At 41.3% G+C, this 23,983-nt stretch overlaps 1 protein-coding gene across 1 annotated transcript in view; it reads right to left on the bottom strand.

Moving 5' to 3' along the window:
- Positions 1-3,479: 3,479 nt before the first annotated feature.
- PDLIM4 (PDZ and LIM domain 4) overlaps positions 3,480-23,983 on the bottom strand; it is a 94,578-nt gene continuing 74,074 nt past the window's right edge. The window contains exons 4-7 of the mRNA XM_056856012.1: positions 15,254-15,432; positions 9,944-10,101; positions 4,907-5,027; positions 3,480-4,029 (exon numbers count right to left, since the gene is read on the bottom strand). Of these exons, the coding sequence (XP_056711990.1) occupies positions 3,825-4,029; positions 4,907-5,027; positions 9,944-10,101; positions 15,254-15,432 (663 nt within the window). The 3' untranslated portion in view covers positions 3,480-3,824. The remainder of the gene's footprint in view (positions 4,030-4,906; positions 5,028-9,943; positions 10,102-15,253; positions 15,433-23,983) is intronic.

Here is a 23,983-nt window from a genome sequence, read left to right as displayed (position 1 = left end):
TTGGCTTTTTAAGGTTTTAAACAGATAGTAAACATATGTAAGAATGACAATTATGTATACTCTCTAGCTTGTGCCAAGCAAATATGATGGAAACATATGCTTGTTCTTCATATGTTGTGTGCGACCATGCTGTGAATTCCCGAAGAAAGAATTTTTCCCAAGTGAGAGGAAGGGAATCAAGACTCGAAAGAGAAACAGACTTACGTTTGAAAGTTGAATTTCAAGTGACTATTGCAAGGCATGTGAGTGAAATGGCCTCCTGGTTACTCCTGTGTAAATTTCATGGGCAACATCTTAGTCTCTTTCTGCTGATGCAAGGACACTTCTGCCAGTGGTGGAGACAATTTTCACTGCTTCTCCCCTTCAACTATAGACCTCTACACCATGCCCAGCCCTGTTCTTTGGGGATTCTCTTAACTCCGAAGGCATTGTTTTAAGAGCAGGGGCTATGAAGGAATGGCAGAGCTGAAGAAGTTCCCTTCCATGAGTGGAGCTTCACTCATAGATTGCAGGATCCAACCCATTATAAAGAGTCCTACTGATGTAAAAAATTGGGACAAGAAAATGTTTTCAGTGGCTGGCCCAAAGAATGCCAGAAAGACGAGCAGTGTAGCTGTGTGAATGCAGCACAGGGGCAATGTCCTAGCTATAGTTGGGTTTTGATATGGTTTTAAATGGATTCCGTCCTATACCTGCCACAGTTCTTTGCTTAACTAGCTAATGGCAGAAACTGAAAAAATCAAAGAGAAACTTCAAAGCATATTAGTAAAACTGGCCAATGTGAATGATCATGTTTACCTTTCAAAGGAAAGCACATAATATAGGTACTTTTGAAGATAAATGCATCTACCAGTTGATAAAATATTAGGTTCTTAATATGCATTTCCCAATTATAATTAAACAGAAATTAACCAAACAAATTATAATCATGCTTGGGCCTATGGAGTCCAACAAATAGGCCAAATTAATATGGATGCTGTCACTAGAAATGAAATATTTGTCCAGCAGCAGACAGTAAACAACTAGCAGTAATATTCGTTACATTATTACTGACAACCTTAACCATGTCTAGGCTTCCAATATATGTATACTGATTTGGTTCCACTGACAAAGACAACTATACATAAACTTTATTTGGTGGCAAAGCTGCCTTATGGACCTAGAAAACTGAAAGGACTTTCAAATTGGGATGAGGATGCTCTTTGTGACCTTATGGAGGTTTGACAGGATAAAAACTTTATGGAATTTTATTTAAGTTAATGAATAATGGGCTTATCCACACTAGGCAAAAAAATGTTCTTTTTGTAATGCTGTTTGTGGACTGGATAAGGAATGCTGACCTTTCCCTTTTAGCCATGAGATTAAGAGAACCATCTCTTATGTCAGCTCAGAATCCTTTATCATCATCAATTTATTCAGTGTATAGCCTACCTTGTGGCCCTTGGGAGAATGTTAGCTGTGAACTCAGCCTTTCCTCGTTAGAAGTACAGTTGATCTTTCATTGCTATAATTCTAGGGTGCTAATGAATTAAATCTCCATTACTTCCCCCTGACATAAAAATGCAATCCTCATTCATGCAGAATCTCTGTTGTCACTATGCTTTGTCAGCCTCTTTAGGGACTGCTGCCAAATCTCAGACACCCAGCTTGATGGATGACTGTTTGCATCCAAGGTGCCTAAGGTGGTATGTGAATTCTCCACTTAACAGAAGTGAGTTGTATATTGCTTTTATTTCTGAACATCACTATAGATTACTGCTTTACAGATACTGCCCATATTTCAGAGGTGCTGGTGGATGGTATGATGTAGAGTTTTCCTGGGGCTATTTCTGAGTATACTAAAGTTATTGAGAATTTCTGTTCTCGAAGACTGCATCACAAATTTGGTTGTTAATACTTTTTTAAAAATTGACTCCTGTAGTCTTTGCAATATCCTTTTATTCACAAAGTGTAATGTTCTTTGCTAGCACCACAACTAGGTGATAAAACCTCTTAAGGCGTCTTCTTCAGGAAACAAACAATTCTTGTTCACAGTGACAAACGATGTACAGATGCACACTTCTTATGCTATAAAATGATTGTTTGGAAAGGTCTTTATATGTTACATGAAGTTAGAAGTTATGGTATCTTTCCACCAAATAAGTTATCTGGAAGGAATTAACTTACTTTTCATTACATTCTGAATTTCGGCCCTACCTGGGGGCCCCAACCTTTTTGAGCCTGTGGGCACCTTTGGAATTTTAGGTGGTGGGTGAAACCACAAAATGACTATGGCAGGAGGCAAAAACAGCCCCAACATGGCTCTCACAGGAGGTGGAGCCGCAAACACAGAGGAAGCCCAAGTGCAGTGGAGAAGAGAGGCGATTCAAAAAGTATACTGAAAAAGAATAAAACAAATACTGTGGTGGCCGCTGCCATTGAAACAATGTAACTTTAATCAGCACAGCCAATCAGATCTCCAGTGGCCAATCAGATGCCCACCTAGCCCCACCCATTTCCCCAAAACGTTTGGTGGGCACCAAGAAATGTGTTAGTGGGCACCAGGGTGTCCACGAGCACCCCGTAGGGGACCCCTGCCCTGTACATTGACTTGAAAACTAAATTTGGAATGTTTTTTAAGGAATGTGGTTAGCGTGGAGTGAGAAACTCTTCATTCAAAGTAAAACAAATAGCTATGAGGGCACGTGGATGAGAATGTCAGCAAAATGGGCCATAACTCAAAGAAAGAGAAATCCCTATGTACAGTGTAAAAATGTTGTGATATACATGATTCTTTGTTATACGGTATACAGTCAGAGCCCAGCTGTACACCAAGTGTGTCCTTTGATGCCACAATTAGTTTACACAGTGGTCTCTCAATTTTAACACAAAGTTATATGATGACACGACCTGAAAATGCTTTGGAGGTAAGCAGTAGATCCTGTAACCTCTCCAATCTGTTCATTACTGTCAGCCAAACTGGATTCATCTATGGGAGTTAAAATAACAATTTCTTCATGACAGCAAGGAAGGTGTTGTTGGGGAACACGCACCTGTAGATCTCTCTAGCTGCTGTTGGTATGCTGCCTCACCAATGTGACAAAATATTAATGATTATTCTTAGATGTACTACGTGTACATATGATGTTTAGAAATCACGACCAGGTCGTTCTTTTCCTAAGTTCAGTTCAGATCAGTAACAAACCAGGAAACACATTGTAAAAACTACTTTTTAAAAAGGCCTTTTGTCACTATTAGGGGTAATTTATCTGCTCATTCACAGGTTTTCATAGAATCTCCTCTATAGTTATGTTGCTAAAAGTTCATTACAGATTATCTCAATTTCCTAGTACCTTGAAAGCCACAGAGAAGTATTTATTGCATACCAGTATGACTGAAAAAGTAAATTTAATGCAGTGCTTTAAAATGTCAATTTTATTTTTTAAAGTGCCTTATTTTCTTTGAGTTTTAAAAATTGTCTTTATATTCTTAAATGAGAAAGAATAAAGGAATATTGGTTTTTATATGAGACCAAGATTTTAAAAGCATCCATATTTACATAGATTTTGGATTGGGCTACCACGGAAAGTATTTGCAGTAAAAAAATAAAAATAAACACAGCAATCCAAAAGCAAAGTGTCAAAAGGAAAAAAGAAAAAGAAAACGGACCCTTTTCAGAGGCTTTCAGCACTATCCTTTGAGATCCCAAGTGTAAACCATTTTATCTCTGAAAAAGGCATTTTACAAAGACTCCAGTAATTGGAGTTGATTACAGCCATACTTTAAAACAGACACTGTGCCTGTGGGTGGGTGATCCACCTTCTGACCTCTCCAAGAGTATTTATTTAGACCAGTTCAACTTTGGCGTTGGGATAAACAGCTACCACGTCATATCCTTCTGGTGGCTTAACCCTTTCCTTGGCGTGCGTTTCACAGTATAGCTGTTCTTCGATGAAGAAGTAGCCCCTCTGCTTTAGGTTGAGGCCGCAGTCATCGCACATGAAACATTCTGGGTGGTAGAGCTTGTCCCGGGCTTTTACTATTGTGCCTCTGTCAAAGCGCAAGGAAGCCAGAAAAAAAAAGAAAAAAAAAGAGGGAAACAGAGAAAAATTCACATGAACACATGAAGCTGTTTTATACTGAATCAGACCCTTGGTCCATTGAATTCACTATTGTCTACTTAGACCGGCAGTGGCTCTCCAGGGTCTCAGGCTGAGGTCTTTCACATCATGTACTTGCCTAGTCCCTTTAACTGGAGATGCCGGGGATTGAACCAGTGACCTTTTGCATGCCAAACAGATGCTCTACCGATGAGCCATGGCCCCCTCCCCATTATTCACCACTATTAATATTTATTTCTATTTCTATATTAATATTTATTTCTGGTCATACTTAGTGGCTTGCATTTTGTGCCACCTGTGCTACATAACTCTCCCACTTCCTCCTCATTCATACTCCTTCTCTTCCCCTCCTGGATCATCTCATTAGCCTTAAAGTGTCTGAGACATGCAATTCAAAAACAAAACAACTATACATACCCCTGCAACTGCACTGCAGTGAGGCACTCCTCTTTTCTTGTGCAGGAAACTGTGCCCACTCTGTGGGGTTTTTGCTCCACGCATGCAGTGTTGGATGGCCGAGAACCAAATGGTGTGCATGAAGCACTCCCCAGCGTTTAAATGAACAGTGAAATCCCATAGAAGTACTGAGCTTTATGTGCGTTGTTCACAAAGTACTTAGATCAAGGCAACAGCATTTATGCAGCACAAAAGGCATCCCATTCCACTACTCCTCCCTGTACATAAAACGTCCTTGTAATACAGATTGCTTATGAGCTATAACAACAAAGCAGATAGTGTGTTCATTGTTTAACTTTAGCAAAAACTATATTAAACATTAAGACTCTTGGGGGGATTCATGTACTTACACAATTCCATTGCCACATCTGGTGCACTCAGGCAGCATCTGTAAACCAGACATGGCTCCACCCAGTTTAGATACTGGAGATTTAACATGTCTTGGACTGGTCAGTCTTTCATGTTTTTCACCTGACAAGAATTAAAGACATATTTTGGAGTTGTTTATTTGAAGCATGAGGAATGTATCTCTCTCAAGAATTTATTCATAACTGTACAGGTAAAGGTAGGTTGGCATGGTGACATCACAGGATAAGCCTGTCTTGCGATGTCCTCCTCCCTTACCACTGGAGTGAAAAGAGGAAGAGTCCAGTAGCACCTTAAAGACTAACAAAATTTCTGGTAGGGTATGAGCTTTTGTGAGCAACAGTTCACTTCTTCAGATACAGCTAGAATGTGATCCCATCTATCCTTAAGTAGAGACCTGTGAATTAGACACACAATTGCAATATAAATGTCGAAAGCAAGTAAATGACATTATTAGTTGTATTAGTTGTAATTCAGCAATCTTTCTAATCTCCCTCTGAAATCTCTTTGTAAGAGAACTGCTACTCTTAAATCAGCAACTGAATGTCCTGGAAGGTAAAAATGTTCCCGCACTGGTTTCTCAATGTTGTGGTTTCTGATGTCAGACTTATGTCCATTTAATCTTTGTCCCAGGGGCTGGCTTGTTGTCCAATTTAGAGGGTGGAAGGGCATTGCTGGAATGTGATGGCATAAATCACGTTAGAAGATGAACAGGAGTGAAGACAGTGTTTGAGGGGTGTGTCCGGAGCATACTGACTTGGAAGCAAATCCTCTGGAAAACAGTAGGATCATTATGATCAGGCAGGGCTGTGTGATGGTATTAGTGTTAAGTAAGCAGAATACAGGGATAACAACAATAATTCCTTGGAGGAAAATGGAGGTGTGAATATTAGTCTGAGCACCTGGGCAACTCTGTGATAAAAGAATAAAACCAGAATGGACCTTCTTGGGAAATATAATGGGAAAGGTTCCAAGAAGGAAAAGTGGTAAGAAAGTGAAACACAGGTGAAACTACAGAAGAACATAAGAAGTTACTTAGTTTAGAAACAGCGTTATATGCTTTATATATATCTGTGACCAACCCAACAGAAGAGAAACTTGAAACTTTTTGCTGCGCAAGTGAGATAAAGCCCAGGAATAACATTGCTAAAGTGCACTTTTACTACTCATGAGATTTATTTATTTTAGAGTATGTTTTGAGTCAGGAAGCCCATTATGAGTATGTAACAAAAGCTAGAGACTGGCTTTTTTCTCCATGTTAGACTTTGCTTCATATACATCTCAGAACCAACTAGAATGGCAAGCAATGTATCTTTATGTACCAAAAGGTAGGTACACTGGTAAAGGCATTGATGCATCTTGTATTATTTGTGCATACATTCACATGTGCTCATGTCCTGAGATGGCACTACATTGTTCCCCAGAAAGCATACATCTCTTTTGGACATCTCTGAAACACTGCTGATTTCCAAGCAGCTTCTTTTCAGTTACATACACAGACGACTGAGCACATTTCTTCTCAAAAAAGTTGATGCAAAATGGCATAGCGGTTGTTAAAAAGCTTTCACACAAAGTTAATAATCAATGTACCCAATATAATAATCAATATATAAAGTTAATAATCAATATATATGCTGGTACAGAGTACTAGCACTTGTGGGGGGGGGGCTCCCCAAGTTCTGAGAGGGGACTTGTTGGAAAGTGGTGCAACCTTATATATGAGTACTGACACCTAATATTCTTCTTTTTTTGTTTTGTTTTTTACAAAAAACCCCCCACAAAAAACCCCACAATGAATATTTCTAATTCTCAACTGGAGCCAAGAACAGACAAATCTTTCTCCAAACTGAAATAAACCCCAGGATTGGGGAAAAATCTGAAATCTAAAAACAAAACAAAAGAAGGGGGTTAACTCCCCCCCCCCAAATAATAAAAGCAGTGACTGAACCTTCAAGAAACAAATATCCTCTGTGGCTGTTGCTAGGCAACCATAACAGTATTGCTAGTTGAAACCTTGATTTCTGTCAGTAAAAGGTAGGGGGAGGGGGCAGGGCCTTTCTTTTGTCCTTTGAAGGAGGACTCATCAGGGCCAGGCCCAATAGCCACCACCAGGCAACTTTAGGGTCCCTCTTCGCTACCGGCGGGAGGTTTTGGGGGCGGAGCCTGAGGAGGGCAGGGATTGGGGAGGGGACTTTAGGGAGGGGAGGGACTTCAGTGCCATAGAATGTAATTGCCAGAGCAGCTACTTTCTCCAAGGGAACCAATCTCTATCGATTGGAGATCAGCTGTAATAGCAGAAGATCTCCAGCTAGTACCTGGAGGTTGGCAACCCTAGGCAACTTGATGCCACATGTAGCAAGCAGCCAGTCAGGGACACCTTCTGAGGTAAGATGTAAACTTCACCACCTGTTCTCGTATGTCTAGAAAAGTAGCTAATACAGAATCTTATCCTTACAAATACAAAACCAGGTCCAGAAAAGCAAGTCTGAGAAACTTGACTAACAGTTTATTCCATTTAGGGGAATGCATGTGAAATATGCTTTCTCTCCTGTTTCTGTATTCATACCACCCCCCACCTCCATGTCTCATCTAGCAAGCTACATAACTTTGTAAAAAAGCCTAAACAGTTCAGAAATTCTTTGCCCTGCTTTATGGTTTGAGGGCTCATCTTTCATGATTGAGGGGCACCTACTGAGGTAACTGTTATACTTCTGAACAAATCCTATCAGGGTCCCTACAGGAAACATTTCTTATTAGAGACACAGTGTGTGGCTGATCATTAAAAAGTAAAAAGCAGAGGTAGTCAAATAAAAATATAGACTTCTGTTTGTAGTGCAATTCTAACTTAAAAGAGATTCCAACTTTTGAGAGAGCCCACATTTCATGGGTTTGTTTCTCTAGTAGCATGGCTAGATGAACAGAAAAGTATGATGGGGCGGAAACAGAATAGTATTTAAGAGAATAAATGGATCAAAACCAGGCTGCCTGAAGTGGTTTGATAGCACAAAGCTACCCTTCCACCATGAATGCCATTTTTTACAACCAAAACTAAACAAAAAAAGCCAAAGCACACACTATATGTTTTGGCATTTTTGTTTTGGTTGTAAATCGTACACTGTAAAGGTATAGATAAAGGTAGACCCCTGTGTGATGCCACATCACAATGTTTACTAAGACTACACTTTACCCCACTTTACCTGGGTACTCATTTTGCCGACCTCGGAAGGATGGAAGGCTGAGCCAACCTTGAGCCGGCTACCTGAAACCGACTTCTGTCAGGATCAAACTCAGGTCGTGAGCAGAGCTTTGACTGCAGTACTGCAGCTTAACACTCTGTGCCACATTGTATTTCCTTGTTTATTATCTATTTTCCATTTTGTATAAACAGGACCTTTTTTAAAAAATGAAAGGGGTATCTAGAAACTTCTTGTATACAGTCAGGTTTGCAGAAGACCATGTACTGAAGAACCTACAGAGTGAAGTCTAAATACGTATAATTGCATTGCTCACATTAGTTCCCCCGCCCCATGTCTCCCTTCTCTGGGCCAAATTTGCTTAACATGCAGCTGCAGGGAATGTGGAAAATACTTAGAGCGGAAGATTGGTTGGTACAAAGGAAGTAGTTACTTTTCTCCTCTTAGGTCATTTCCCGTTGGATTTATATATGTTTAGCCTCTATCAGTGAAAAATAAAAACAGCCACTGTGACTGAACAAGCCTTGAGGGGGAGTGTGATGGATGGGCAGACAGCCTGCCCTTTTCTGTCCGTCACCAATCCTGTATTCCAGTTTGGTGTGTGTGTGGAGTGGGTAATAGCCAGTCGGAGCCCATGGGTGGCTGAAGAAGGCAGATGCTGTGTGTGTGTGTGTGTGTGTGTGTGTGTGTGTGTGTGTGTGTGTGTGTGTGAGAGAGAGAGAGAGAGAGAGAGAGAGGCAAACATATGCTACACTGTTAGCTCTTGTCAGATAGGATTTGTGCCTCCAGATAGGATTTGTGGTAGAAATCCTTTTCCAGGAGACTTTGCATATCTCAGAGCTTGGTCTGAGAGTAAGCAAGCTAAAATAGTGAATGTTTTCAGACAGCGTTTATGCCTCCAGATGGGTAGGGTGGAAGAAATCCTTTCTCAGGAGGATATGCATGAGACTCAGAGTCTGGCTTTTGGGATAAAACAGGATAATTTCAGTGAACACTTTAAAGAGGAAACTGTTGTCTGAAGCCTGGTTTTCTGGAGAAAGCTGGCTAAAGATTTGGAGTTTCCAGAAGAAGCTCTTATACTCCACACTTATACTGTGAGATTCCTAAGGTTGGGAAAAGACCAAGGATTCACCTCAGGAATCAAAGCTCGGCTTTTGAGAGATAACTGCTTTCTGAACTCCTACCTTGTCATTTGAATGTTATAACTGTGTCAGGCCAACAAATGCTGTGTTATACTTGTATATAGTTCCAAGCCTCTTTATTGAATTACCTTATTCCTTCCAAGAAAGTAAATGAAGTTACCTTTTTCTGTTTATCTCAAGCTTCATCTGGGAATTACTGTTTTCAGAAGCCACTCCACCAGGTGGAATTGGGCAGAGACAACACTGTCCAAATAACACACCACTCTACCTTTGTTTAAACAGCAGTTAAAGCCCCATCCCTCACAGAGGGAAAACCCAGCATATTTATAAAAGGTATTATGAGGCATAGCAGAGGGGTGGCCCAGTTCATACCTGGGCCATGATGACAGTGGCCCAGATTGAACAGCTAGTCATTGCTGCTGGCCAGTCATCTAGCAACTCCCCTGCATCTTCCGCTGTTTTGTGATACCCATCAATAAAGGCTCTGATTCCCCGCCTCTCCCTTCATCACAGTTCCATGGGGTAACCTTTATTTTCCTAGTGAACAACCTCAGACCCCTTGATGTATTTTAATGTTACATGTAACTGAATTTTATTAATTTTTGAGCATCAGCTGCTTTGATTTTTAAGGTAAAGTAGAATTATGTTTTCAAGACCAAACATTTTAAAATGCTGCATTCCTTACCGTTCTCTCCAGCTTCCAACATGCCCTGCAGATAGCGGAAGGATCCTGACTGCTTTGGTTCTGAAACTGGCTTTTCATAATCCTGAAGCATTTTGTACACATCGGAGTCCATGTCGATTCCATTTCTGTTTCTTGGTAAGGACCTCAGAGGGTCACCACTACTTAAAGACAAGCAGAAGGTCAAACCAGTTAACCAACAGCTGCACACTAGGAATGAACGAAGTCCATAATTGATCGGAGTAGGATGAACTGTTGTGAATCCCCACCCCAAGATTCAATAGTACTTCCAGATTTTACAACAACAAATTTGATAAATACAGTTCTTCAGTTTAAAAAGTTTATGTATAACCAAAATATAATGACATTTGTTCCCTTTTTTCCACTCTAGACTTTTTTTTGCCAGAAGACTAGCTATGTAGGAATAATTGTTCAAAGTACAAAAGACAAATTGGTACACTTCTCATTCTCCTCATTACTGTGAAATACAGCTGAAGATTGACCAGCGTGCCCATGTGTACTACAGAGGGCAGCTGCTACAATCCATTGTAAATTCCTTTGATACACATGGATCATATTTTTTAAAAATGCATTAAATTAAATTACAGAAATATGGACATCAGTCAACCATTGAAAAATATGTGGAACTTGGGGCATTGTTTCTTGTTGCCAAGCGTGATCTCAAGGGTATCTCAAATACTTCCTTATAACACAATTTCCTTCTGGGTTGTGCCCCATTTTCTGAAAGATCCATTATATAATATTTAAGAAAATACTTCAAGGTTTAAACAATACTAGGTATAAATGATGACCATATGCAACCTACAGTGCAATCTTAAGCAGAGTTACACCCTTCTAAGTCTATTGAAGTCACTGGCCTAAGAAGGACATAACTCTACTTCAGATTGCACTACTAAGCAGTAGGGTTGCCAATTATGGGTTGGGAAATTCCTGGAGATTTGGAAGTGGAGCATGGAGACGATGAGGTTTAGGGAAGGGAGGGTATAATGCCATAGAGTCTACCCTCCAAAGCAGCCATTTTCTCCAGGGGAATTGATCTCTGTAATCTAAAGATCAGTTGTAATTCGGGGAGATCTCGGGGTTCCACCTGAAGGCTGGCATCCCTACTAAGCAGTTGACATCTAAACTTTCATTGCATCTGACCCTTGCTATTCATCCCATTTATCCTTTTCTTTTCTACTTTTTTTCCTGCAGAAAAGCTATTGTTTAAAGGTCAAGCTACATAATCGCTGGAGATTTGTAATCATACCCACCAAAATGTAATTTAGTTTTTAAAAGAATCTATAAGGGTAGAGAGGGAGGGAAGGAGGCATGGTATAGCCTGATCTCGTCAACATTTACTAGGCAGACTATGTTTATGGGGTGGTTTGCCATTGCTTTCCCCAGTTGTCTATTCTTTGCCCCCAGCAAGCTGGGTACTCATTTTACCGACTTTGGAAGGATGGAAGGCTGAGTGAGCTTTAAGCCGGCTACCTGAACCCAACTTCTGTCGGGATCGAACTCAGGTTGTGAGCAGAGCTTTGACTGTAGTACTGCAGCTTACCACTCTGAGCCATGGGGCTCTCTTTCTTTGAATTATTGAACACGTCTTGCTTTAAAATGTTAGAATAGTTTTCAGATTTAAAATTTATAAATTTACTGTCTGAGGTTTAGGTTAATACTAGCAGGTGTTATTTTATTTACTTAGCTTTTTAGCTTTTGGCTTACAAACTAGACCATTAAGGTGGTCCATAGCTTAAAAACAACAATGATAATGTAACAAAATTTCAAAAATGTTTATGAGATTAATCAGTTAAAATAGTAAACCCTAAATTAAAACAAAATTGCAGAAATAGGCTCTGATGCATTAGGACTAAGCTACATGTGATAATCACATGTTGAACCATTCTGTTTTTACTTCAGGGTTTTGAATGCTTGTCTGATTTTGGTTAATCAAAAGCTCTTGTATGCTATTTCATGAACTAGCTGGCAGTTCCAAAAGCAGGTTAACAGTATGGATCTCTCCCCTCCCAATCTTCTGGGCATGGAGTAGGGGTCACTGGGGGTATGGAGGGGAGGTACTTGTTAATTTCTTGCTTTGTGCAGGGGGTTGGACTAGATGACCCTGGTGGTTCCTTCCAACTGTATGATTCTGTGGCAGAGTTCAACAGCATACTTCTTATCAACATGTATTCTGCTTAGTCAGGTTATTTTCACGCATCATACAACTGTATCCTAGTGGGTATGTGCTTAAGGACATGTACAGGTGTTCTTATACTGTTGTGATTAGTCTTTTACATTACAAGAGAGGGATCTTCAAAGACTAATAGGGGAGAGGAAATCTGATCCCCCCCATAACGTTTCTGGGCTCTAAATTAAGAGACCAAAAGAGTGAGGAGTAGTTCAAACAGCTTTAATCTAAGGAGTAACACCAACAAGTTCATGCAAGCACTCTCATCTAACTGAACTGCCTATGTGAACATGTGGCCTTAGGGAAGGTCTTCAAATTAACACACTAGACTAACATAAGGGAACATCTTGAAATTATAAGTTCTATCACAACACCCTCCTTACATCCCACTATTCCTGGTCACTGCGACCTCCCTCCCTCCCCTGCCTACCATCATCTCCCCAATTGCTGTTGTCTCCCCATCCCACTTTTTCTTATGCCTTCTCCTCCTTGTTCTGGCCTTCAAAGCCCCATGCCAAGTGTGCATGCATTGAAATCGCTATGCCAACCTATAGTATAAACTGAGCTCTGGCCAAGGTTTTCTCATTGTCTGTTTATGCACAGGCATCATGACTATGCTTTGGACTTTAAAAAAAAATCCATGGTATTTTAAATTAGATTTTAGATTTTTTCTGCAAACTTTGGGTTTCTCTGAATTTGCAGCGTCCAAAACACTAGTGTTGCTTCCACACTAGCTCATTTGTTTTGAACTGTTATCTTTCTTTCACAGCCAGATGAAATCTCTGCCAAACTGCTGCAGTCCAAGGTTTTCTATGTTACCCTCCCATCTTTTTAAAGACCAGTTTTGTGGTAATATTTATTGCTTTGAATTGAATTATATCACTAGCCTTTCCAGAGTGAAATGGAAGAAGATGAAAAGGAAGAAGAGTTGGTTTTTGCCGACTATAACACTTAAGGAAGAATCAAACTGGCTTACAATCAGCTTCCCTTCCCCTCCCCACAACAGACACCCTGTGAGGTAGGTGAGGCTGAGAGAGCTCTAACAGAGCTGTGACTAGCCCAAGGTCATCCAGCTGGCTTCATGTGTAGGAATTAGGGTTGTGCACCGATTCCGCCCACCCCCCCGGTATTTTTCGGGTTCGAGTTTACTGAACCTGAAAATTTTCAAAAAATCCAGAAACCCTGGCAGCACGGATCTTAATTAATCCCACCCGGTCACCTTTCCTGGTGTTCTGAGAAGGTGAAGGGGAGGAAGGCTTCAGTTAGATCGGGTTTGGGTTTATTGAACCTGAATTTTTTTTGAAAAATCCAGGTTTCAATTTCAATAAAGCCAAACCCGAAAAATACCAAAAATCAGCAAGATGGGAAGGCGGGGGGAGTGTTCCTTCTGCTGCTGCCAGTGGCAAAAAGAACACTCCCCTGCCTTCCTGCTGGAGAAACTTGCTGCCTTGGACCTCCATGGAGGCCCAAGGTGGCAAGCGTCTTGACTAGGAAGGCGGGGGGCATTACTTTTGCCACTTGCAGCAGTGAAAGGAATGCTCCCCTGCCTTCCTATGGAACTCACGGGAAGGCAGGCAGGGGTGGGGGCTTCACTAAGATCCATGCTGCCAAGGCTGGAAGCATGGATCTAACTGAAGCCTTCCTCCCCTTCACCTTCTCGGAACACCAGGGAAGGTGAGCGGATGGGATTCATTAAGATCCATGCTGCCAGCTTTGGCAGCACGGATCTAAGTGAAGCTCCCCCTACCCGCCTTCTCGGGACTCCTGGGAAGGCAGGCGGGGGGAGCTTTGTTAAAAAGGGATCTAAATCAATTCCACGCCACCCTGATTTTTTGGCCTCCTGGGAATCCGACCAGCATGGAATTGCTTTAGATCTGTGTTGACAGCTTTCTCCAGCCCTACATAAGGCCCGCAGCACAGATTCCCTTAGGGGAATAGCCGAACCCAAATAACCCGAATACCTATTTGGTTCATTTGGGAAGGGGCTATCCGGCTTTGGCCATATTCTCCTTTCCCCCATTCAGCTGCAATTAAACCCTAAAAAAGCCGAAAGGGCTTATTTTGGGTTTCTTTGTGGCTCGGTAAAACTGATAAGCACAGCCCTAGTAGGAGTGGGGAAACCAACTCAGTTCACCAGATTAGCATCCACCGCTCATGTGGAGGAGTGGAGAATCAAACCCAGTTCTCCAGATTAGAGTCCACTGCTCCAAACCACTGCCCTTAACCACTACACCATGCTGGCTCTCCATGGCAGAAGGTTATTGAAGCATATGGGATCAAAAATGGTCAGGTTGGTGATATTGTTGGTAATTTCTTCATCATGTCCTGGTTAGAATGCCATTTAGAACAGCTGTGGTTTTAAAGATGAAATGAGATCAGGAAATGTTTAATTAAAAGGTAAAAAATTGAGGGAGGGTGAGTTCCCAGTAGATTTGTTGATTTTGGCTCCGCTTTTGGAATTTAAAAAAATCAACTCCATAGGTGCACAACACTGAAAAAATAGCACCAATTAAATATTAATTAGGAAAAATAAAGAGCTATTGGTGGGCTGCAGCAAGTAAAAGAGATTTGGAAATGAGTAATGAAAAAGATAGGGAAAGAATGTACTATAAATAAGCAGCACTAACTGAAGTGGCCTGAAACTGATCCAAAAATGTTGCACTTATCACGTATTACCGAGAATGAGAAGTCAGGCAGGGAAAAGAGGCAGGCAGGCAAATGGGCTACTTGAAATTAAGTGTGGGGTAGTGGTTAGAACATCAGACTTGGACTAAGAAGACCTAGACTGAAATTAGTCTGCCGTAAACTCCTTGGGTAACTTTGGGTGTCACTCCCTCTTTCAGCCTAATCCACTTTCACAGGGTTGCTGAGAGGATAAAAGGAAGGAGTGGGGAAGAATGTACAGTTCCTTGAGCTCTTTGGAAGAAGGAGGAGATAAACACGCGGCTTGCTTTCTGGCAGCAAATCCACTATTGTTTGCCTGTGCCATGCAGATGGCCAATGCAGGGTTGTGATGGGAAAATAGCCCTGTATTAAGTGCTTTGTGAAGCCACAGTTATAATTCCTCCAGCTGACAGCAAAACAGCAGCAAAAAAAAGATGGAAAGGGCCTGTCTTATTTACCTTTGGGAAGCTGTGATGTAGAGACCGCTCATCTGTGATGGCAAACTGGAATCTGTGTTGTTGTTTGTATACAGTCGAGTAGGATTATTGTACTGCAAGTTTGATATCTGCTTGTTGTCTGTTGGGCTTCCTCCAGGTGAAAAAGTCGCTGGTCTTCGGTTTGGGATAGGTCCATTATCCTAAAACAAAGAAAGAAATAGAGGTTGGTCACATCTTCTGCCATAGCCAGAATTAAGCTGCTTTTCTTGCAAAGTGTCGAGCATGTAATAGTAATTTGTGTGCAGTCTTTCACCTCATTCAATGGAATGGAATCTTTGCTACTATTTTTGAGTTAGCATAATGCTGCATACACTTGGCACTCTGCCTTAGATAGTGATTCAGGATGTTGAGACAAGCTTTTGATCTGAAGAACTGTTTTGGTCCTGGAAGATGAAACTCAAGAGAGCTCAGCTTCATGAACACTGGGAATCCCATTTTCACTGAACAATGTTGATAGGAGAGCATTTCATCTTACTGAACCCCGAGGCAAACATTACGCTTCTGTATAATACCAGCTAAATGCCTGTCATATTTTCATATCTTCCAACATCCCAGCCACTCCCCCCAAAACTTGTTTGCTATTTTTCTTCCTTCCAACTCCTCTTCTAACAGCAGCTATCTAAGGTCACCCCTCTCCTTCATAGCACAACTGAGAAGAAACTTCAACTGCTTTGGCCACTGCCACATTTCTCAAACCATGCGTGAATCTGGGTGCTGTTCTTGGCTGAATGTGGCCAAGCAAGGAGAAAGATGTCCCCTCACCAGATTTGCTGCTCTCAGCTGCTCAGCTTGTTGGAGTATCTCTGTCCTGCCTCCAGTTGTACTTGGCTTGGAGTAAACTATTGGAAATGGGGGGGGGGGAGAACCAAGATGTGTGGCCTGGCAGGAGACACCTTCTCCCACTTCCATCCCACTTGCTCTTGCCGTGCTTCTCAGAAAGAAGATAGGGAAGGGGAGAAGGGAAGGCGGTCACTCTTTTCTTCTGCTCAGCAGCCCATGTGCTCCCAGAATGGTGGGGGAAGGGAACATTTTCAGAAGGTAGAGTCTGTCCCAGAAGGTAGAGCCTATGATTTCCTGTTGTATCTCAGGAATGGCAATGCCAGATGTAGGAAACTTCCCTATTATTAATTAAGGATCTAAGTGCTTTATAAATTAAGCTGGTAGCCTAGTCCACAGTTTACCATAGAACTGTAAAGTCTGAGGTTTACGTATCGCCAAGGAGAAACACCACATTGTGAACAAACAAAAAGGATCACACACAGAAAATTGTTATAATGGTCTGACTTGGAGGTTAGTATATAACCAATTTGGTTAGCAGTAGCAAACAGAATAGACTGGCAGTATCTCCTACCATTATTTTAAAATATACACAATAAAATACAGATTGAGTGTAGAAAATTGCTGTGTATATTTCTGTAGTTATCACTATGCTATAGCTTCCCACACCCAAAGAAGGCCTGAAAATGTTCCTACTTCCTTGATTGGATGCTGGAAAAACAGGGCTGATTCCCTGAAAATCAAATCTTACTTTGCCTACAAACCATACCTCACACAGCCTTTCTTTTAAAGGAGTGGCTACTCCTTTAACCTTAAGATGACATTCCTTATGGTCATTTTTAATCCTTGGCATTTTGTAAACCACTTAGTATTTAAAAATGAGATCTAAATCCATATTGAGTTCTTCTGCAAAGCTATAATTACTGCCTCAGTACTTTCCAGAGGACATAAAACTTCTCTGATGCACACAGAGAGGGTCAGATTCTTGTACAGTCCTGCTAGTTTGCTTCACTGTGCAGTTTTTGAAATATTTCTCTGTATGGAAATGGAAGTCTGGTTAAAATGAGCTCTTTTACAAGGGATGGGTTCCTAAATTGTGTGTGTGGGGTGGGGGTGGGGGGTTGTGGCAAAATGATGAGAGAAAACCTTTTACATCCCACTGTTTCTTCCAAAGAGAGCATGGAAAGCAAACCTTTCACAACCTAGTATTTCTTCCAAAGGTATGCTATGGACCCCATAATGTTTCCTCCCAGCAGATGAGGCTGGCAATTATATATAATCCTCTAACCTCAAACGATTTATGTAGTCTGGCAGAAGGTGCATGATGTGATATCACTCAGTTTCCCTGCCCCTTTTGAAGCACACCCTGTCCATTATGCAGTGAAACAGTGACATTGTATGAGAAGTGAAGCAAAAATTATATTTAAAAAATCAGGTTCATCTTCATGTAGAAGTCCAGGGGCTTGGGGCTGAGTTGAAATGGCAATGGAGACATTTGAGTCTTTCCTAAACAAGCAGCCATAGCCAACTGCATGAAAAGTTTGTTTTGTTATCACTGTGGGAGACCGGTGCTCCCAGGGAGGGGCATGTGCCTCAGTGCATTTAAGAACTGATACAGACTGAAAAAGAAGAGTTGGTTTTTATATGCCGACTTTCTCTGCCTTTTAAGGAGGAACAAACTGTCTCACAATCTCCTTCCCTTCCTCTCCCAACAGACACCTTGTGAGGTAGGTGGGGCTGAGAGAGTTTAAAGAGAACTGTGACTGGCCCAAGGTTCACCCAGCTGGCTTCATATGTAGGAGTGGGGAAACCAACCCGGACCACGAGATTAGAGTCCCTACTCATGTGGAAGAGTGGAGAATCAAGCCCAGTTCTCCAGATTAGAGTCCACCACTATACCATGCTGACTCCCCTGAATATTTGTCAGACTTAGAACTATGCATCAAATTTTCGCATTCCTATTATGTATGTCCCAAACCATCATATTTTTGTTGCTTTGTGCTAATTTATCTTTGATTTTGTTACTCTCCTGTTCTTTGCTCCTGTACTATTGGAAAGAAGCAGGGAGGGTGGAAGGAAAGATATGTAGAAAATGTTGGGTTTGGTTATGTCCAAGCGTTTCACACAGATACAAAATTAAAAGTTTTCAAGTGCTCTGGGGATATTAGGATACCTTTCTGAAATGACAACTTGCATAGGAAAACAGGGATTACTCTAAGGGCTGTAGTCAGAGGTAGGATTGGCAGTAGGTTTCCAGATGCCTATATGGCAGGCGAACTGGGGAGGGGCTGTGGCTCAGCCTCTGCTTTGCATGCAGGTCCCAGGTTCAATCCCCGGCTTTTCCCGTTAAAAGGACCAGGCAGTAGTTGACGTGAAAGACCTCAGCCCTAGACCCTGGAAAGCCACTGCCACTCTGAGTTGACAGTACTGACCTTGATGGAACAAGGCTCTCTGATTCAGTATAAGGCAGCTTCATGTGTGTCCAGGCGTGAACTCCGGCCCCTGCACTCAATTGCCCACACGTGAACAAGTGAGCCACAGGAGAAAAACTAGGAGGTGAATGATGTCACAGCCCCCCCGCCCCCGCTCCAGGAATTTCCCCAATCTGTATGGTTTTTACCGTAGAGATTGGGGAAATTCCTAGAGTCACAGGGGGAGGGGGTGATGATATAATTTCCAGGTGAGCACCAGCAGCACTTCTCCCTCCTAGGGTCCATCTGCCAAAAGCTCCTGAAATTCATCAGTGTGGCCCTGGCAACCCTAGTTGGCAGCTGTCTGAAGAAAAAAATGTCCCATCCCTTTAACAGTGGCTTAATGGGATGTTATTGACCTCCATGCCACGAAACGCTTCAGTTACCCATTCCTAGACATTAAGCATTTATTAAAGGAACAGGTCATTTTTCTCCAGGCCTGCTGGCAAATCTAGAGAGGCTCTGTTTAAGGTATTAAAGTTGGCTTGGGAAGTATTTTGTCAAAGTCTGGCTTGCCTTTGTTGAACATTAGAAACTAGGTATACCGCTATACTCCTCCTGAAGAAAACCTTTCGGGTTTCTTATTGTATTTCCTGCTGAGTCATGTCAACTAGCACACAAGGCCTTTATAACTATAATAGTATTGCCAGATATTTGGCTTCTCAGAGGGGAATTACATTTTTGATTGTACAGCCAAATTCAACAGCTTTGTTTTCAGTCTCTCTTCTCTCAGTGCAAACACTGACCTTTTTGATGGGATCCCAATAATGTAAGAGCTGAGAATCGCTTTAGTTTAGGTGTTAATGTATTTTTTTACTTTAATTATTCACTGCATTTGAAATTTATTTTACTCAAAGTGGTTTTCCCTCTGCATTTTCCTAACCGGTTTTAGATATTTATACAAAATAAATGCTGCTTTGAATGAACCAATAATCATAACTGCAAACACAGTAATACAATTAGAACTGATTAAATACAATATTAAAGCAATAAAACAACTTGTGTAATGAATGAACATTAAAACGTTGCTGATGCAGCAAAAGCTTACCGTGTCTTTTAATACAAAGACTATCAGTGGGGGTGAACCGCGGCGGCCAGGACGGCACAGCTGAGAAGCCTCCTTAGAGGCTTCCCAGTCACCATGGAGGGGAAAAAAGGCCTGCGCCACCCAAAAGGTGGTGCAGGACCACTGGCATCCCGGGAGGCGTTCCAGGAGTGAAAGGGGTTTGGAAGCTGCTTAAAGATAGCTCTGCCCCTCGGAATGCCCCGGGAACGCCTCCCGGGATGCTGACATAGGGACTTGTGCTGGGAGAATGCTAGCGGGAGGCTGCGCCAGCATCCAAGGGCCACACTGCTGCCGCGGTCCAGAGGGGCCGGCGGTGTAAGTGGCTCCACGCCAGCGTCCGTGCCAGTTTGCATGGCGCAAATGGCACAGACACCGGCGTAGGGGTCATGCCACCTCCTAAGGTGATTTGGGCCCCAGCCTCAGGAATGGGTTGTATGGGATGCATCCTATGAATATCATAGGAGTCAATATTTCCCTGCCTTGCCTTTCCAACAGCAGCCTGCAGGGGCAGCAGAGAAAGGATGAGTTAGTTGAAATCCTCCTCTGCTCCTCTCTTCTACCAGCAAAGGCTATCAATGGAATCCCTGCTGGCTAGGGTGGACAACCTCCAGGTGGGGTTGGAGATCTCCTGGAATTACAACTGATCTCCAGACTACATAAATTGCTTATTATTTATTTATTTGAAACATTTATTCCACTTCTCCTGGAGAAAATGGCTACTTTGAAAGGCAGACTGCATGGTATTATACCCTGCCAAGGTTCCTCCCCTCCCTAAACCTCATTTTCCCAGGATCCACCCTCAAATCTCCAGGTATTTCTGAACCCGAGGTTGGCAACCCTAGTGCTGGCAGAAGTGGGACGCATAGCAATTTTGTCCAATTCCTACTTGCTCCAAATCTCTGCTTTGATGTTGTCTTAGAAAAGGACCTGAACAAATCCTGGCATGAGGTTAAGCTAACCTTTCAGTGATCCCTCACCAGTGAGCCCTCACTGACAGCACAATTAATGTGCCCTACTTGCTTAATTTACCAGCTGCATAATATACAAAAGAAGTTACCCAATTTTGAGGAACCTAAATATAGTAATCCTAACCAATGCTATCACAGGAATTAGACTGGACCAGAATACTAAACATATCAAACATTTCTCTCTCTAAACAGGAACTGTCTTTCTAAATCGCATGAATTTTTAGTCTTCAGTGGTTTCAGATTCTGAACCTCCAGGGAGCTAGCTGTCAGGAACCAGAAGGTAATAATTCAATCCTACAGGAGTTTTCTCATCTTTGCTTTTTGCATTTGCTCTCTCTCCTGGCCTCTGTGCGTAGGAAAGTCTGCTTAAAACATTGTTCTTCTGTGCATTGGCGTCTCCTTGCCCATGGATTTCTCAAGGAGCACCTGAAACATTTTGCCAAATGTGACATTACCAGCCCTTGGCAACCTTGATGTATTTATTTTCATTTCTTCAAAGTTTAAAATTATACTTAAACTTAAAATATTTATAAATAGAAATTTACATTTTCTGTCCTTCCAACTTCCAAATCAAAATGTATAAACTGGTGACTGGAGCGCAATATTTACGAAGGGTCTTGTATGAGACATCAGAAGGAACTGTTATCATATAATACTTGAGCACTTTCATTGGATACATACTGCTTGCTCTCATGCTTTGTTACCAGTTCAAGACCAGCCCTCTCCACTTCATATCTGCCTTACCATTGTGCAAGTCAGGATCAGTCTTCCTCCTTCCACAATGACAGTGACAAAATAAGGCATAAATGGGTAGGTATGTTTATGAGGAAAGAGACTTCTCCATGACATCAAAAGCCACAAGAGTAAAATTCTCATACATGATTTCTGAAATTGTTTGCTTTCTAAAGTTAGCTCTTTCAGATTAAATAGTGTTGCTTTTTTAACACTGAAATTGTTTACTAAATTGAACTTTGATATTCCATCGATTGCATGAGGCATTGCTTTCCTCACGACCAGCCTTAACATACTTTATGACTAATTTACACCAATAAGGTTACACAGGCAAGAGAAAACCTGCACTTATTTTTATTTTGTTTGGTTTTAAGAAAATATTCCAGAGACCAGGGACTGTGGCAGAATGGAGGCCTCCTGCCTTTGGTAGAGTACAGAAGAGTATAAAGTATATTATAGTAACTTTGGCAGAAAGTAGCTCATTGTGTCATAACCTGGGCTAAGTGCTATCTCTGGAGAGGTATTTTAAGTTGCCTGGTGCACTTAAAGCTACTGGATTTCCTTCCAATAAATCCTTTCATTAAGGTCTATGTTACATATGTTCAGCAGCATCTTGCTTCAAAATGTGGTAGTTTTCCAGAAATGGGGGGAAAGCACATAATTGCTGTGCCTCATTGCAGTTTGAAATAAAAAAGGATTTGGGAGTACAACTGCACTCTGGTTTTCTATTAGAATTAGTAAGGTCATTTGACATGTTACAAAAATCTCTAGGTGTTATGCATTTTTAGTAGGGAATAAGTCCCTATTCAGTTTACTTACTTATGAGTAAAAATCCCTAAAGCTGGGTTAAACAGTTTGAATCTTTAACGCTGCAGCATTATTTTGTAGGTGAAGTGCATGGACTTACTGGTTTGGTTATTTTATGCTAATACATAGGTCAAGAATATTTATTGGTCCCCTGTCAGCACTAGTTTCGGCAGGTGTATATGTCAACAGCAATTCTATTCATTGTGTTGATACTGATTAATCTCAAGAGGTTTGCTCAAACAAACCAGCTTACATTATATTTAACAGCAATCAAAAGCTTTGGAATGTTTGTGTGTGATGTTATCAGAATTCAGCAACTATAAGGCATGATTAGGGTTGCCATGTCCCTCTTCACCAGCGGTGGGAGGTTTTTGGGGTGGAGCCTAATGAGGGTGGGGTTTGGGGAGGGACTTCAATGCCATAGAGTCCAATTGCCAAAGTGGCCATTTTCTCCAGGTGATCTTATCTCTATCAGCTGGAGATCAGTTGTAATGGCGGGAGATCTCCTGCTATTACCTGGAGGTTGGCAACCCTAGGCATGATATTCTTAGAAGAATAAAAGAAAGCAAAATCATATAGCACTACAACCCCCACACAGGACAATCATCCCCAAACAGCTAATTGTGGAGATTGTTACTGCAATCCTCAACAGATTTATACCCTTCTAAACCCACTGAAGTAACTCTGTTTAGGACTGCACTGTCAGTTGATCTTTATTCTGTATGACATTCAAGCATGCTTTAAACACTGTTTGCTTTATGACATTTAGGTAAATGGCTAATCTAGACATCTGTGTTTATACTATTCCATGATAATGAACATAAATTCAAGAAGCAACAAAAAAGTGGAAATTCTTATTGATGACCATTTTTTTTGTTTAATCTAAATCTTAAGAATTCAAAAGAAACAGAAAAGAACCTTTCAGGAGTGGCTCTATCTTTCAGACTGTTTAGAAAATAAAGCTGAAAATATATTGAAAATGTGCTTTGACTAATGATCAAAGGAAAAGTTTAATAACCAGAAGAGATGTTGGCTCCAGTAATACTATTCAGCCCAAGAGTTTTCTCTGTTAACATAAAATCATCTGAAATGGTGGCTTAAGAGAATACCTCACTTTGTTAAGAAAGAAAGTTTTAAACTAAGGGGCAAGGAGTTGTGTTGTACTAGAGTTCAGAATTGCCTTATTTTTTTTTTTAAAGGAGATGAAATCTGTCCTATATAGGGTTGCCAGGTCCCTCTTCCCCACCAGTGGGAGATTTTTGGGTCGGAGCCTGAGGAGGGCAGGGTTTGGGGAGGGGTAGGACTTCAATGTCATAAAGTCCAATTGCCAAAGCGGCCATTTTCTCCAGCCAAACTGATCTCTATTGGCTGGAGATCAGTTGTAATAGCAGGAGATCTTCTGCTATTACCTGGAGGTTAGAAATTCCAGAAGAGCACACAGGCTCCAAATTCATTCAGTATATAACAATTTAGTTTATTAAATTAATAAACCATGTATAGGAAATCTTATTCTAATTCTAATCTAATCTATTCTACATACAATTCATTTAAGTGTACATTCACCATGTACATAACAGGAAGCACAGATCCTGCTGAGTGCAACATAGACAACGTAATTAAACAATAATGAAAATATGTAAGAAGAGAGTCCCAAAAGAGTACGCGCCCTCTAGATCCTGGCTGCGTTTCGTAGAAGCCTTCTTCAGCTCATTAATATTTGTTGTTTAGTAGTCCCAAGAATTTGCATGCTTAATAGTCCAAGAATTTGTATTAGAACTTATATCCCGATAGGTGTCTTGATATTTTTTATATTTAAGACAAATTGTAGTAGAATAGCATGACTTTTTTTTTTTTTTTTTTGCCATCAAGT

The sequence above is a fragment of the Euleptes europaea genome, chromosome 1 (assembly GCF_029931775.1).
Source record: "Euleptes europaea isolate rEulEur1 chromosome 1, rEulEur1.hap1, whole genome shotgun sequence".
NCBI classification, from domain to species: domain Eukaryota; kingdom Metazoa; phylum Chordata; class Lepidosauria; order Squamata; family Sphaerodactylidae; genus Euleptes; species Euleptes europaea.
The sequence above is the reverse complement of the archived record's forward strand: the minus strand, read 5'-3'. Positions and strand labels throughout refer to the sequence as shown.